At 37.7% G+C, this 14,612-nt stretch overlaps 1 protein-coding gene and 1 long non-coding RNA gene across 4 annotated transcripts; one reads left to right on the forward strand and one right to left on the reverse strand.

Moving 5' to 3' along the window:
• Positions 1–2,066: 2,066 nt before the first annotated feature.
• On the forward strand, positions 2,067–11,564 carry pou2af2 (POU class 2 homeobox associating factor 2). 3 transcript variants are annotated; one of them, XM_077722996.1, is made up of 5 exons: positions 2,067–2,197; positions 8,337–8,437; positions 9,931–9,970; positions 10,386–10,684; positions 10,945–11,564. In XM_077722996.1, exons 3-5 carry the CDS (start codon positions 9,964–9,966, stop codon positions 11,350–11,352), a joined length of 714 nt encoding a protein of 237 aa, XP_077579122.1. In that variant the 5' UTR covers positions 2,067–2,197; positions 8,337–8,437; positions 9,931–9,963; the 3' UTR covers positions 11,353–11,564. The 3 variants fall into 3 exon arrangements, with proteins under 3 accessions (XP_077579122.1, XP_077579121.1, XP_077579123.1); XM_077722995.1 differs by lacking the exon at positions 2,067–2,197 and adding an exon at positions 7,789–7,878; XM_077722997.1 differs by lacking the exon at positions 2,067–2,197 and adding an exon at positions 7,866–7,878 and having other exon boundaries at positions 8,337–8,430.
• Positions 11,565–11,862: 298 nt separating this feature from the next.
• LOC144200641 (uncharacterized) lies at positions 11,863–14,322 on the reverse strand. The gene is made up of 2 exons (XR_013327160.1): positions 14,091–14,322; positions 11,863–13,108 (listed from the first exon to the last, which is right to left on the reverse strand). It is a non-coding gene; the product is annotated as an uncharacterized LOC144200641 (long non-coding RNA).
• Between the last annotated feature and the right edge of the window lie 290 nt (positions 14,323–14,612).

The raw sequence follows: 14,612 nt of genomic DNA on the forward strand, positions 1-14,612 counted from the left end.
GGGAGCGGTTAGGATCAAATGGATAGCGCATTTCACGAGCAGACTGATAATGCAAGCGCGAGTTACTCAGCCAGGAAAAATAAAATGGCCTGCATGACTAATGCACGTCATACAGTCCCAATCAATGGAAATGTTGGAGTCAATGGAATATTCCACAAATCAAACATTTGCCCGATTCATTAGCTTTATTGCATTCACAGGAAATAACATTGACTTTCAAATTCAGCATTCCAAGAGGTGTACCCACCACCTTGGTAATGTTACACGGCCATTATCGATCGCAGTGCTACAATAAGAAAATTCACTCGTTCCATTTAATTTGCAACAATTCCAAAACAACCATGACAGTCATCTGAAAAGTATTAAGCATTCCGATTTCCCTCTGCCCAGCAGTAGCTTGAAAATTCCAACTACCTGCTGACAGGAGCAACAAGAAAAACATTTCAGCTCTCTGAAGAGATGTGTCAATTTCATCCCCCCATATCGACGGACCACAATATTATCCTGCCAATCTACTATTGGAAAACCCAAATCTTAGCCAGAGAGAACGTTGAGCCTTCATTCCAACGTAAATTCCTTCAAATCACGTGATGTATTACAGTGCTTTGAGTGCAGAAAGTAGCATTTAAGTAGACCCACTTTGTACCACCCTGCGTTCAAACAGCTGTTCAACTATTATAAGGGTGAGAACCCTAATGCGATCTACGAAAGGGCCACATGAACTTCATGATAAAGCTTTAAAATGGATTTAACGTGCCAATTAATTCCAATAACTATATTAAAAAACAAAATGTTAAATAGAAGAAATATGCACACTATGGTTTCTGTACTCGTTCAATATGTTATCTATCTCAATGTTTTCCAATTCTAATTCATACGGCTGTGTGTAGTTAACACTAAAATAGTACGTGACATTCCATCGATGTCATAACCACTTGCTAAAGTGAGTCAAACACAACACTTGAAGTTAAATGTGTGATTTTTATTGTATGAGACATAACAATGCCCCAAGAATTTTTTCCACCTCATGAAGTATTAGTCATATAAATACTAAACAATACACATTTTTGAGGATTCTGAACTAATATAGTCATATTCCAATAAGAACACTCATTTTTGTTTGCCTTTACTGTGTATTTGTTTCTAACTATGCAGATGCTTCTCTTTGGCATTTAAAACATTTGCACAATTTGAATCAATGTGTTTGCAATTACATCATTAGTGATATTCTGGCTTCTCAGCCACTATTATTTATGTGTCACATTAATTTTTGTACCATAAACTCGCCAGGAATTGAGCTTTCAATCATTTCTATCACCCGGCCGAATAGGATATGACCCATCCAAAATTCCATTTGACCCATTGTTGCTGACATTGTTTCTTAGGAGCGTATTATTTCCAATTTTGAAGCCAAAAATTTGGGTGATGACATTTGGATTACATTTTAGATTGGTTTGTCAAGATTGATGTGATGGTCTAAACAACAATTTAATGAACAAGTATGATAAAGGCACATTTGCGATCCATGCGCTCCAATGAGACTAGAGTATGCTATTAAAATGTCACCTGATTCAATGACAAATTCGAGAATGGCCATGACTTTGTTGACTATGTTGCTATCTGAGTTCAAGGTGAAAGGCTGATGTAAAATAAAAGATTAAATAGAGGAAGAGGAACAAAATTTTAATGGACTTAATTAAGGTTACATAAGTGACAATGGAAAACAATGACAGCGCTGTGTGCTTTCAAACAATCTTCTCATTACGTTCAAGACTCCTTAGGCATGTTGGCCACCCAAAGTTTTTCCACAGGCAATCGATCCAAACAAACATAATTGCTCCATAACTTTTGTGATCAATACTGCATCCAAATATTTGTTACGGTGTCTAAAAAAATCACACATGATTTTGGCATACTTCATTTCCAGTTTTCCAACATGTTATGCTCTTTTTCTGACACAATTTTTTCCCCAACTGAACTATAGTCATGCTTTATTCATGTATTTGTTTTTATTATTATTATTTTTTTATTATTATTATTAATCCTTTTCTTTTTCCCTTGGTGGCAGTGTGACCGTGCTTGCAAATGATTGTCTTTCTCCATGGCTGCTCTACAACTGACTGGTGACCAGTTTAGGGACGACTCCACCTTTCGCATAAGGTCATCTGGGAAAGACTCCAGCACCCCGCAGACAACGGTAATGTATTTCATTGTTATTTTTGTGACTTTTAGTTAAAAATGTTGTTTTTCAACTGTTGTCGCCAATATTACACTGGATACTATCCCTACCGACGTCAATGATTCTTCTCGATGTCCCAAATAATCTTCCCAGAGTCTGGCAGTACTGTGTGGAAGTCAACAGGTTTAAAGCAAAGTCTGTTTTTTCACTCAATAGTGTCATTATTTCATTAATAAACTGTGAGTGATTCAACATATTCCCATGTGTGCTGAAAGGAGGCTCTTACGAAGACACATTTGTGACATAAAGCGCGTGCTTTTCATATTGAAGGCATGCACTCACTTTTTCCCCTCATTAGCATGCAGCTTTTGTCTGCAATGGCTGCCCTTTATTTCAAGACATAGTCTCAATTTATAGACACACAAACAGCAATAATATTTGGATCACTAGAGCGAATTTCTTTAAGCGATTAAGTGTATTCCAACCAACCAATTAACAATCAAAAAGGGGTCTGGAGAACTTTTTCCATTCGATCACGGCGGTCTTTTCCATTGCATTTCTGGGAAGTTGGGGAAAAAGCTGACCTGACAGCAGTGACAGTAAAATGCATACGACACCTGTGACATTTTCCAGTAGTCCCGGTGTCAGCCAGCACGTTGTGGTCAATTTGTGAGCACAAATGAAGGCCAGAACCTGCGTATGAGTTTCAGAGAACATGACGGGACATTTGATCCTGTTGAGACTACACATAGCTTTTTCATATGTAATTGATATTTTTAGAAAACCACAAGTCAATGTAAGGATTACATTATTTATCATGAATTCATCATTATTTCAAATACATGTTTGTCATTTGTCAAATGCCTATTCATTCTGACACACACACGCACGCAAAAGAAATAAAAAAGAGAACCAATAGCAGTAGAAACACTAAACAGTATTAACCTACTATTCATGAATAATCTGAAGGTGCTGCTATCTTAATGAGGTTTTGTTTATAGAGGCAGACCCATTAGAGATGACTCATAATTAGTGAAAATCACAGATGTGTTACCTCGACTACATCTAATGTTTACCAAATCTAATAAAGTCAGTGCAGCATATGTACTAGATTAAATGGGAAGGAAGGAACGTTAAGACTAAACAAAGGCATTTTTGTGCATATTTAAAGATGTTGACAGAAATTTGGGCAATTGTTACAGAGATAGGGAGAGAGAGAGACATCTATTTCCATATTTTGGCCTTTATTAATGGATACACAATGGAATTAGTTCAACCAGTTTATTAGAAAGTCAGACAAAATGCAAAACAATGTCAAGTGTTTGTCAGGCATTCAATATAAAGGGTGCATCTGGAACAGACTCAGTCTTCTTCAGGGATGAAGTGAATATGATAGAGAAAATGAAAAAACAGCTGACTTTTAACTGCCTAAAAGTGTCGATCTGGCTGACAGGAGCTTGGGATAGTGGGGTTGGACTGCAGGGGAATAAGTTTATGTCTGGATCCCGTTTCATCTCAGGAATGTTCACAGGTTGCTGACGTCAGGAGTGGCCTTGGTTTGAAAACAGCCAGTTAGAACTAAAATGACATACAGATTGCTGTTATGACTATATTTGTTACTGTAAATAGAAAGCCTATTTTTTTTCTACTTTTCCACCAGGCTTTTCAGATTCTAGTCACAATAGTGCATCAAACCAAAATGAAAAATAATTTCTCATTTGAAAAACATACCAACTATGGAGTGATTCATTCATTTTCCATACCGCTTAAATGTACTCACAAGGGTCAGGGGTCTGCTGGACAAAATCCCAGGCAATAGGGCCAATTTAGAGAAATTCTATTTTTTTTAACATAGTACTATTTAAGAACGAATGTGATGCCAGATGAAATTGTAATTAATTTACAGATTCTAATGAAAACATGTTTAATGCATGAATAGCAGGAACAATAATGTAGCCATTCTACATTATTATATTTTCCTCCAAATTGCATTCAAAGTATTCTATTTGAACCGGACTTCATTAGCAGCAGCTCTGAAAAAAGTGATTTTGTTCCATCTAATACCACTGTGAAAAAAAATAAGGACATACTGTACTGTTGATCTTTAAACAGCTTTAAAAGCAATATGGACAGCTTTTAAAGCAATGTATACACTGTGTGGTCCACTTGTGAAGCCTTTGTCCAGGGCACTCGCTGCCCTCAAACAGTGGATTTCCAGATGTGTCGTTTGCTGCTGAGTTATGTAAACTAAGTGGAGCAGTGGGTGCAATGCCTCTGCTGACTCGATTCTGAGTCATGACACGACTTCCGTAAGCAAGCAAGATGAATGCCTTTCCTTTTTCAAGATGTTTTCACTGGCGTTTGTATTTAATTGGCCTTTTCATAATCATGAGCATATTTAATACATTACTGCATATGCAAACTGAGACCATCAGCATTTAGGATTGTAAAAAACAGAATTGGTATATGAATAACATTTGCCAAGATGATAGGAAAAGGATCGTCCTGTTCCACAATAGATCCAGACGCTTTTTTTCCTTTTGGACCCAAATCTATTTTTGATTAACTACAGTGTACTGATTAAAATCCCTCGAGGAGGAATTCATCTCAATAACTGTATATTTTGTGTGGCAGACTACACCGTGAACCAGATCACTCACATGCATGCGTGAGTGAACAGATTTCAGAGTGAGAGAGGCGGCCAAACCATGCTGCAACCCTAGAATAACAAGGACGAGGAGTCTTGCTCAGAGGCACTTTGGCTGTAGTTAGCACAATTGATATTTGTCTTTTATACAAACATTTACTCAACAGACTGCAACCTCAAACCCACGTAACTATTTTTCCTAGAAAACGTAACTTTCATTTAACTGCCAAATTGACAAATCATTACGACAAAGTTTTTATAAACGTTATTCATAGAGATTGATGTTGTTCACTGCAGCTTGAAAAGTACTATGATTGTGGACTTTAATTGTGCTTTATTGTGTTGCCTTTAGTCTGCTTACATTATCTTTCTTTTACTCATATTTTCTAAATGAACACTGCTCTGGAAAAGAATAAAGCTCAAATGTTAATTATGAATTTATTCCTAACTATCTAATCTATTTTCACTAGTTCACTGAGTTTAGCAGCCATTAATTGTTTATTGTCATTTACAAGTGCAATAATTATAAACATTATCTGGCTGGCAAATTGATTTTTTTTCTGAAAAGGAATTATCCAAACTATGATGATACAATTTGGCAAAAATGTATTTTCATTATGTCTCATTTTAGTGCTGTAGAATAATTATAAAGAACGTGATCTTCTCATTAGTAAGGCTTTTGGCCCCAAGCACTTTCCACTGTCTAAGTACAAAAAATGAAACCTGTTTAACACATCAGGATTGACTTTTTTTCAAGGTCTCTTAAAGCTTGGAACACTGGGTGGCCTGGTGTATTATACACCCAGTATTCATGCTACTGCCTGACCTCATGCCATTTTCAGTGCGTGCGTATGCATGTGTATAAAATTCCATTCAGTGACAGCAAAACTGTCAACGTGCTCTCCATAGAAATGGGGGGGGGGGGGGGCAGTCATTTAACAAAAAAGGCAAACTATATGGTCCCATTCTTGCACATTTAATCACTTACATACCAAACCCTTCACCCTTCTATCCATTCCACAATATGTGCATTCATTTTCCTGATACCTTTTGGCTATGGCTGATAGTACTGACCCATGATTGCATTAGACTAGGTTTGAAGGATAGATACGCCCCCACTGACACAAGACTGTAGAGTTACTTGGTTTATTGGTTGTCACCAAATGAAGCAGTGTAGTGAAATGAATCTCCTTTTTTGATTATTGTAGCTCACGCAAAGATGGTGTAAATATGCGTAGACAGTTCTGGAATCAACATTTTTATTACCCCACTCAGCAAAATGGATCTTGAAGACTTTTGAAAGAATTCAAAGTATTTGCCTCACTGATGACAAAATATGATTATTTCCAAGTGGAGTTTCTATACAAAGCAATGCATGACATTATGTAATTCAGTTCCATGAGTATAATCCCCATATGCACATAATGTGCGTAGGAATTGTAGACAACTGACTTCACAACAGCTTCCTTCTCTTCGCCAGACATTCTGTCCCTTGGAAAATTCCAGTCACTAATCCAAGATCCCTGTACTGCGATAAGAAACATATCATTCCCAATGCTGGCAGAGAGAAAAAACTTTTGGCTCCTCTTTTAAACAGGCTCTAAATTCCAAACATTATTAACTTTACAAGGTAACGTTGGATGTCTTATAAAATTGAATTGTATGCATAATGAATTGGTGTCACTTTATGTGCATCTGACTGTGAGAATAGACCTAGTACACTACTTTTATGTTCACAAGGCTACATTTTTGTAGGGAGTAAAATCTCACGAATCATTTTAGCATATCAACAATGAATCACCCTTAGAGGATTTATTTTTTTTCTCTTATATCAGCAGTATGGGTGAAATGGAAGCTTTGATACGCTTTTCTTTTACACCTTTAGTTTTGATTTCCCCCCATAACGGTCCACAGTGAGAATGAATGGTTCAAGTGTGTAAGTAATTTGTGTTGCTTCTAATTAATAACAAACTGTGAGGAAACATGAAGGAAAATTGAGCAGGGGTTGTTCTTTATTGACCCTGGAAACTAGCATCAGCAGCAATTATTGTGTGACCAGACACAGTCGATGATAAATTATGACAACCCAGACATTATATGTCATATGCAAAAGCTGACCAGCACGGTGAGGGGAAAAAAACACACACATAAAAAAAGACATGAGAGGATATGTAACAGCTTCTCCTGCTTGTTGATTCCAACGTTTGTGTTTACCGTTGTCTGGAAATTTTCATTGTAATTGACCAGTCTGTGTACATGACACTATCAATTCTTTTGGCGATTCGTTTCTTGTATATTAAATTGTCTATCACTGCTCTCTAGTGGACACATTTTACCAGCGCTCTCCTGGTAGAAGAATTTCAGTCAAGTCAAAGTGACACGTTATAAATCCACCCAGTTTTGAAGAGATGGCATTCAAGAGGGATTAGAAAAAGCAATGTTCAGTTTTAAAAAAAATGATGTTAAAACGAGGGGAGATGTATAATGCTCAACAAAATGTGAAGTTACATTACTTTAAAAATATATACTTTATTCCTTATTGTATTTTCTATACATTTTTAATGGCAATAAATACTGCGTTCATACATTTCTAAATAATATTTCTGTCTTTTGATCTGGAAGTTCTTCTTTCCAAATAAACCGTAAAGAACATTCATGGAGGGTAGCTCAAAGTGCATTTGCCATGGATGAGGTGCCACAAAAAATGTTTTTTCACATGCCAACCTTACTGCTATACATACCTTTTATTGCACAGAATCTTAAAGGCAGATGTACATAGTCGAAAATACCTCCTTACCAAACATTTGCATTTAAACAAATAGGTAAAAGAGATATTATTTTTTAAATTTCACTCCACGTGCGTCAAGATGAAGTGAGGTGCATGTGTGGTGTGTCCCTGCCCTCTTGACGACTTTCCTAAGCTTTCATTGAGGCATACCACTCAGGATGGTGCTCAACATTGCTATTCAGTTACTGTAGGCAAATACAGCAGAGGAACAGAGGGCCCGTGTGTTTGTGTGTGTCAGACTAATCAACGGTATCATGGACACTGGTGAGCAACTTTTATTTCTATTTCACTTAAAAATTATACTGTGTCTTCTCTCTATTTGAGGAAGATCAAAGTTGTATTTTTACTATGCATTTGTTATCATCAGTACAATATATGACTGATTAAATTGTCAGAATCCTATTTTGTTCTCTATTTGGGGTTGTCTAAAAATCTTGTACACAAATATTATTTCAATTTTCAAGGTAAGATAAAAATTGCAATGTAATGTAATACCATAGAAAACCTTTGCTGTCGTGCACTTTTGCTTAGCATAGTATTTGCATTGACTTTATCAAAGACAATTTCCATGACATTTACACTCTACAGAGCTATACTATTTGGAAATGAAAGTGAGACCTTTTTGCAGATGAACATATTTATGAGATAGTACAACTGCAGCATCAAATGTCTTCAGAATTTCTTTTATAAGTAATGATATTTTGTTTTGTTTTATTATTTAGAATACTCAAAGAGAGTGTACCAGGGGGTTCGTGTCAAGCACACAGTCAAAGACCTGTTGGCAGAGAAACGATCCCGCCAGACAAACGCGCCGAGGTACAGTGTAAGTACATCATACTCTATGATGCTTTTCTTTTGTCCTTTTTTTTTTACCCTAACTGACCAAACCTTGCAGCCACAGTTGACGTTCTGACGGTCGCCTTTTTAGAAAAGCCCTTTTTTGTTGACGTTCGAGCTGGTTATGTGAATCAATGATGCATGGTTAGTCCATTGTCAATCTTGTAACCACTCTGCATCTTTATTTGCTTAGAAAAGCCGTCAAGCTCTTGCTAAGCCAATCTGTGAATAGCTAAACTCGGTGAAGGGAGTATAACAAAGCACTGGGTCCCATCATCACAAAAGAGCACTAATACGATGCCGGCAATGGTAATGGCCAAAAGACTTGTGTGCTGTGGATGGCTACCATAGAAAGACAGTAAAAAGCTTGTGAAGGAGGTTGTCTATGCAAAGTTTTGACCACACACACACCTGCGGACCAGTATTGTCCCGAGCCATGCACAGGCCACAGACAACCTCCCTATTGTCGCTTGAAGAACCCACAATAACACATGTTCTTACTTGTAGTTGTTGATAGCTTTTAAACATCGATATTCACAAGAAAGATTGATTTTATTTTTCCTCCGGACCAGTTGACTGAATACTGCTCCAGAACTGACGACCTCTGATTTTGTCTTGCGATCATTCATTCATTTTCTGCACCGCCTATCCTTACAACCGTCACGGAGGGTGCTGGAGTCTATCCCAGGCTGACTTCGGGTAGCAGGTGGGGTCATCCTGAATTGCTGGCCAGCCAGTCACAGTGCACAAGGAGACAGACAACCATTCATGCTCACTCTATTACCTACGAGCAATTTAGAGTGTTCAAAAAGCCTAGCATGCATGTTTTTGGGATGTGGGAGGAACTGTAGTCCGAAAAATACGGTAAATGCATCACAAATAAAGCTTTTAAAATAAAAAATCCAGAAAAAAATGCTTATCTAGGATATGGGAACACTGCCGTCATAAATCTGTGCTTTTATTAAACCTGCTATTGTTTGGAATTGTTCTGTTTTCCAAAGAAAACATTTCACGTAACCAGGCAGCCACACACGCAGCTTGAAGTTAAACATGCTGATTTCCATACGCAGGCTTCAGAGATGCACTGAGCCGTATGTCGGCCATAAGAGGAAGTCTTAGCATTGGCAAATCACATTCAAATTCTGTCCTCAAAATTTGCTTGCCTTCCAGCCTACATGATCTTAATATCAACTCTTTGGTGTTAGCAATATTCAAAGAACAGATTACCTTGTCTTTTCTCCACATGATGCTCTCAGGCTTAATACAGACATCATGACAAAAAATGCGAGATATACTTTAATCTTTATTATATCTACAGTATCTTACATATGGGGTACCAGAAGAAGAAAAAATACAAAATATGGGCATAAATGGCAGATTTTGTAGTGGATGGGCCTCAGCCCACAGACAAGTGGTCTTGAAATTAAATGTACTGAATATAATTCACTGTTGTTCACATCTTCATTTTTTTCTTGTCAGAGTGGTTCAACAACCCCACCATCTTTTGTCCAGATGTCAGGTGAGTAAATTAACATTTACAGAACAAAACAAGGGGATCCAGTGGGGTGAGTGGTTAGTGTGTCGGCCTCACAGTGGCGTCCTGGGTTCGAATCCAGGTCAGTTTTTGGAATGTGGGGGGAAACCAGAGTACCCAAAGAAAACCCACACGAGCCCAGGGTGAACATGCAAACTCCACACAGTGAGGACCCACCTGGGGATCAACCCCTCAACCCCGAACTGTAAGGCAGATGCACTAAGTACTCTTTCACCAGGCTACTACAATCCTTAGAGTTGAATGATACATAGAGATGCAATGCAGCAATTATTATTATCATGATTATTATTAGTTTTTATATTAAATAAGTTGTATGTTATAGTTTACGGAAAGCATTTAGTAAATTGTTTTAGTGATTCGATCTTACTTTTCCCTACAGGCTCTCATGTGTTACCCAGCTACTATGGTATGAGGCGTCCTTTCATATCAGACTCGGACTTTGGCCCATCTACCAAGCAGTTTTCATCAGATGTATACCCGTCCACCTACGGAGGCAGAACACTGGGCTGTGATAAATCTGGCTTTTCTCTTATTGACACCTACTACGCTGACACTTTCAGTGAATACCGCAACACTGCTGCCAACTTCTCCAGCTCTGGTGGATCTTTCTTGCCTTCTTCGGCCCTATCGTCTCTTTTGCCTCCTCCCTTCACTGGAGAGTCATCACATGTATATATGGTAAGAGTTGGATAAGTGTGTGTATTTAGTGTTTTGGGAGTTTAGAGTAGCGTTAAGGTTTCTATGTTTATTCTTTTTAAACCTTGGATTCTATTTCATCGGTTTTACATAACAATTCATGATAAAATTGCCCAGAATGTCATTTTCTACATATTTTAATTGGGTTATTGGGATTAATGTGCTGAGATGGAGCTATTACAGTGACTTGTGTACCTTGTCAAGAAATAATAGTCTTTATTTTGTTTTTTTTTTCCACTCAGAGAGACTCATGGGAGCAATCTGTTTCAGAGCCAGTTCCTCAGGCAGAACTTCTATGCCCAGATAACTTAGCTTCTGTCAGTGTCCCCTCGTCAGACTCCCAGGAGAGCCCCTCCCATCCAAGCCAAGGCTCATCCATGGGCCTGGCATCCAGCAGCCAGTCCTACACCCTTCACTCCCTGGAGGATGCAAACTATTACCTTTTAACTTCCACCAACTCCTACGTAGCACCACCTTCCACTTTCCCGAGTCCTGCTTATTTGAACAGCGACCCGGTGTCCAAAATTGTCACAGAGGATGCAGTCGACACCCATAGTGGTCTTCCTCTAAATGTGGACACTCATACTTGCTGGGACAAGGAGGACACAGTGAGCGCCTGGTCTTCCTACGAGCTAAGAAAAGCGTTCTGAAAAAAAAAGGTTTTTTTTGTTTTCATTCAAGAAAGTAAAGCAATTCTTGGAGTTCACATAACTGGGAGGAGTGAATGCATTTTATCTTTGTTGGTGTTGATCATCTAACCTAACCTTAACTCTAACCCACCTACAGCAGAGAGTATATTTAAATCATTCTGTTTCATTCAAAAATATTAGATTAATAAAATACATGATTTCTCCTTTTGAAAGGGAGAGCCACCGTGGGTTTCTTTCAGGTACTCTGGTTTCCTCCCATAATCCAAAAACACCCTGCCACCCTAATCAGGATAAAGTGGTTCAGAAAATGAGAGATGAGACGTTTTATTAAATGAATATAGATGGATACCCATGAAAGAGAAAAAAACAGCTGTAAGGTCACTGTGACATTTTCACCACCAAGGGGCGACATATGATAGCGAAACTGCTTTAAAATGTACTAGATGGACTGTTAGATTGGTTAAATTCCAGAAAATTATAATTATTTATGAGTAAAATAAGAAACACACATGTAAAAAAAACTTCATTTCATAAAACATTCTAAGTTCAATGACATAAATATGTTTATCCAGACAAAATGTAACCATTCTGATATTTTACTCCAATTCATTATGTCTAAATAATTGACCAATAAGTCCAATTAACAATGACATAAAGATAAATAGATGGGATGGGATCATTATTAATTTCTAATAAATTGATTTTATTAGTGTTCTGTTATTAACCTTCTGGCATATGTTTGTCTCTGGGTTATTTTATGATTGCAAATGGTAAAATACCATCCATAGTTTGCTATTATGTATTGATGAATATCATTAATTGATCAAATAAAAAAGTATTTAGCCTTGTAAATAAAATTAAAAGTACCAATAAAGTCAAAGAGGTGGATTTGGGCAAACAGTCATTCCATTTCTGTCATTTTATGTTTTGATTTAGTTTGGAAATATGTCCCAGTACTTTTATAATATAAATATTTAAAGACAAATGAAATAAGTGTGTCTTTCAAGGTGAATAAGTGGGTTTCTTTATTCCCTGTGCACTTGTTGAAGGGCCTGAAAGATGTCTAAAATAGCTACTGACACTTGCCACGCCCACTCGGGTCCCAATTTGATACGCTTTTTTTCAATATTAACGTCTTTAAAATAATTATTGGCACTTTGGATGTGTGGAGTGAGCCCCCAAGAGTGCGGTCACCCCTGGATGTCAGGTTGCGCTCTTTAGATTGCGCAAGAGACGCACTTTGGCTGTGGAGTTTATGAGGAGGTGTATCCTGGAAAAGGTGGATAAAGGATAAAAAATAGGATTTATTTTCACGCAAAATGTAAAATAAAGTTGTGGTACACTACAAAGACACATATAGAATGTATCTTAGTTATGGATTTCGCAGAAAAATCGATATAACTCGGCTGCCTCTGAATATTCAAATTGTAAGTAACGCGCAATCAAATCATTGTCAAATCATTGAGTTCTAGGGGTTTTAAATAGTAGGCATGGAGGGAGAAAATCCCAAACTAATATGTTCCCAGCTATATTACAATATTGTTGTATGCTCTGACGCCACTCTTGCTGATTTGTATTGCTATTTTTGAAGACTTTTGGACAATTTTCGTTCTTGGTCATTGTGCTGAGGCAGAAAGGGACATTGAGGAGCACCACTGGTCTTCATCGGGGAAACGTCTCATCATCACTGTCGTCATGTCTGGTGAGTTTAGACAAGGATTTTCATCCAAGTCCAATGCACTTGTAGTTTTTTCTCCTGTTAAACACAAAAAGAGAGCATAAGTGATGCTTGAAAGGATAATAAAAGCACGAGTTAAATCATACGGGGCGGAAGTAGGAGTTTCCCCCTTCAATGCACATCAGACAATTCGTTCAAAATTGGAAATAATGACTGTGTTAACCTAAAAAGACATTTTAACTTTTTCCTGAATTACTACCTGTTTATTGCTGCTATAGAAGAGCCATATTTCATTCAAATTAACCTATACCTCTTAGTAATAATGATGAATTTATGATCGTTTTTAAAATAAAAAAAAATCATATTAGTTTGTTGTATTACGCTCTTTTGATATTCATTTCATCCAAAAAATATTTACACAGTTTTATTTGTCAGTCAGACAACCTTGTGAAGCAGGCGTTTATGAGTAAATGTAAAACAGTGGGATGTGTCTGCCGTTTAATTTTGGCTCTCTATTAGCCACGTTTAAATCATGGACGAGCGTTTAAGGTGTATGAATATTTATCAGATGGCTTCCCCCGATTAGCGCCTTATAAAATTGCCATTTCGTACAATGACGATCTGAGCCTTTGGGCGAATATTACGAGCATATGAACAATATTTTCCACTCGTTTTTTACACAACCTTCAAGGCAGCTATTCTAAAAGATAGAAACAAATCAGCGATACGAGAACAAAAGTTTCCCCTGAAGTCATAAAAAAGACACTTACATACCAATCGAACACGTTTAACACTGAAATTGATGACTCAATATGATTAACATTTACATTGCTTGTTCACGGTAGTAAGTTTCCCGACTCGATCGCGAATACTTTTTCTTATTCTATGGGGTTTTTCGCAATGTTTTTCGTGTTTTTACGAGAAGGCGTCTCGTTTTTTGCGCAACTCAGCCACTTTCTTGAGCGACCGTCAAACGCACAAATTTACACCGATTTGGCTGATCAACCCGATATAAATCAACAATCAAACGTTTACTCTGCGGTTTTCTTTGACAGCTTACCGAGGTTTTCTGCCTTGAGTGAGCTGATCAGGGGAGCGCGTGTTGTGCTGGTCCACGCTGAGAGTGAAAGGATTCACGCGCTTGGTGGTGGACGGATGTTCATGCAAACTAGTGGCTGGAAAGGGAGCGCATTGGACGGGAAAGAGCCGACAAGATCGCCCCTGTCAAGCCACAGGCGCTCATGGGACATTTCGAGCGCTCTTAGGCATTTTGACGCACGATGTGAACTGGCGCGTGCAAATACACCATCAAGAACAACATCTGTGAAAATATTTGATTCATTTGCGATTTTATTTTTATTTAAGGTTACATATATCTTTATATCTAATAAAATATATACTGTGCGTCCGGTCAAAATGATGGAAATCGTTTTATTGTTCATTAGGTGTACCAGAAATAGTAAATAAATAGTATTCTGCTATTATATACATATATATGTATTGGGGAAAAACATTAGATAGGTGAAAGGGGATTTGTATGGATGGGAGGGAGGGGGTCGGTAGGGCGTAGGCCAATGGATCT

The sequence above is a fragment of the Stigmatopora nigra genome, chromosome 8 (genome assembly GCF_051989575.1).
Source record: "Stigmatopora nigra isolate UIUO_SnigA chromosome 8, RoL_Snig_1.1, whole genome shotgun sequence".
Taxonomy (NCBI): domain Eukaryota; kingdom Metazoa; phylum Chordata; class Actinopteri; order Syngnathiformes; family Syngnathidae; genus Stigmatopora; species Stigmatopora nigra.

Bases quoted from the DNA above. Each gene is read 5' to 3' on its own strand.
- pou2af2 (XM_077722995.1), top strand. The intron at 8,438-9,930 runs GTAAGTACATCA...TTTTCTTGTCAG, and splicing joins CAAACGCGCCGAGGTACAGT to AGTGGTTCAACAACCCCACC. The intron at 10,685-10,944 runs GTAAGAGTTGGA...TTTTCCACTCAG, and splicing joins AGTCATCACATGTATATATG to AGAGACTCATGGGAGCAATC.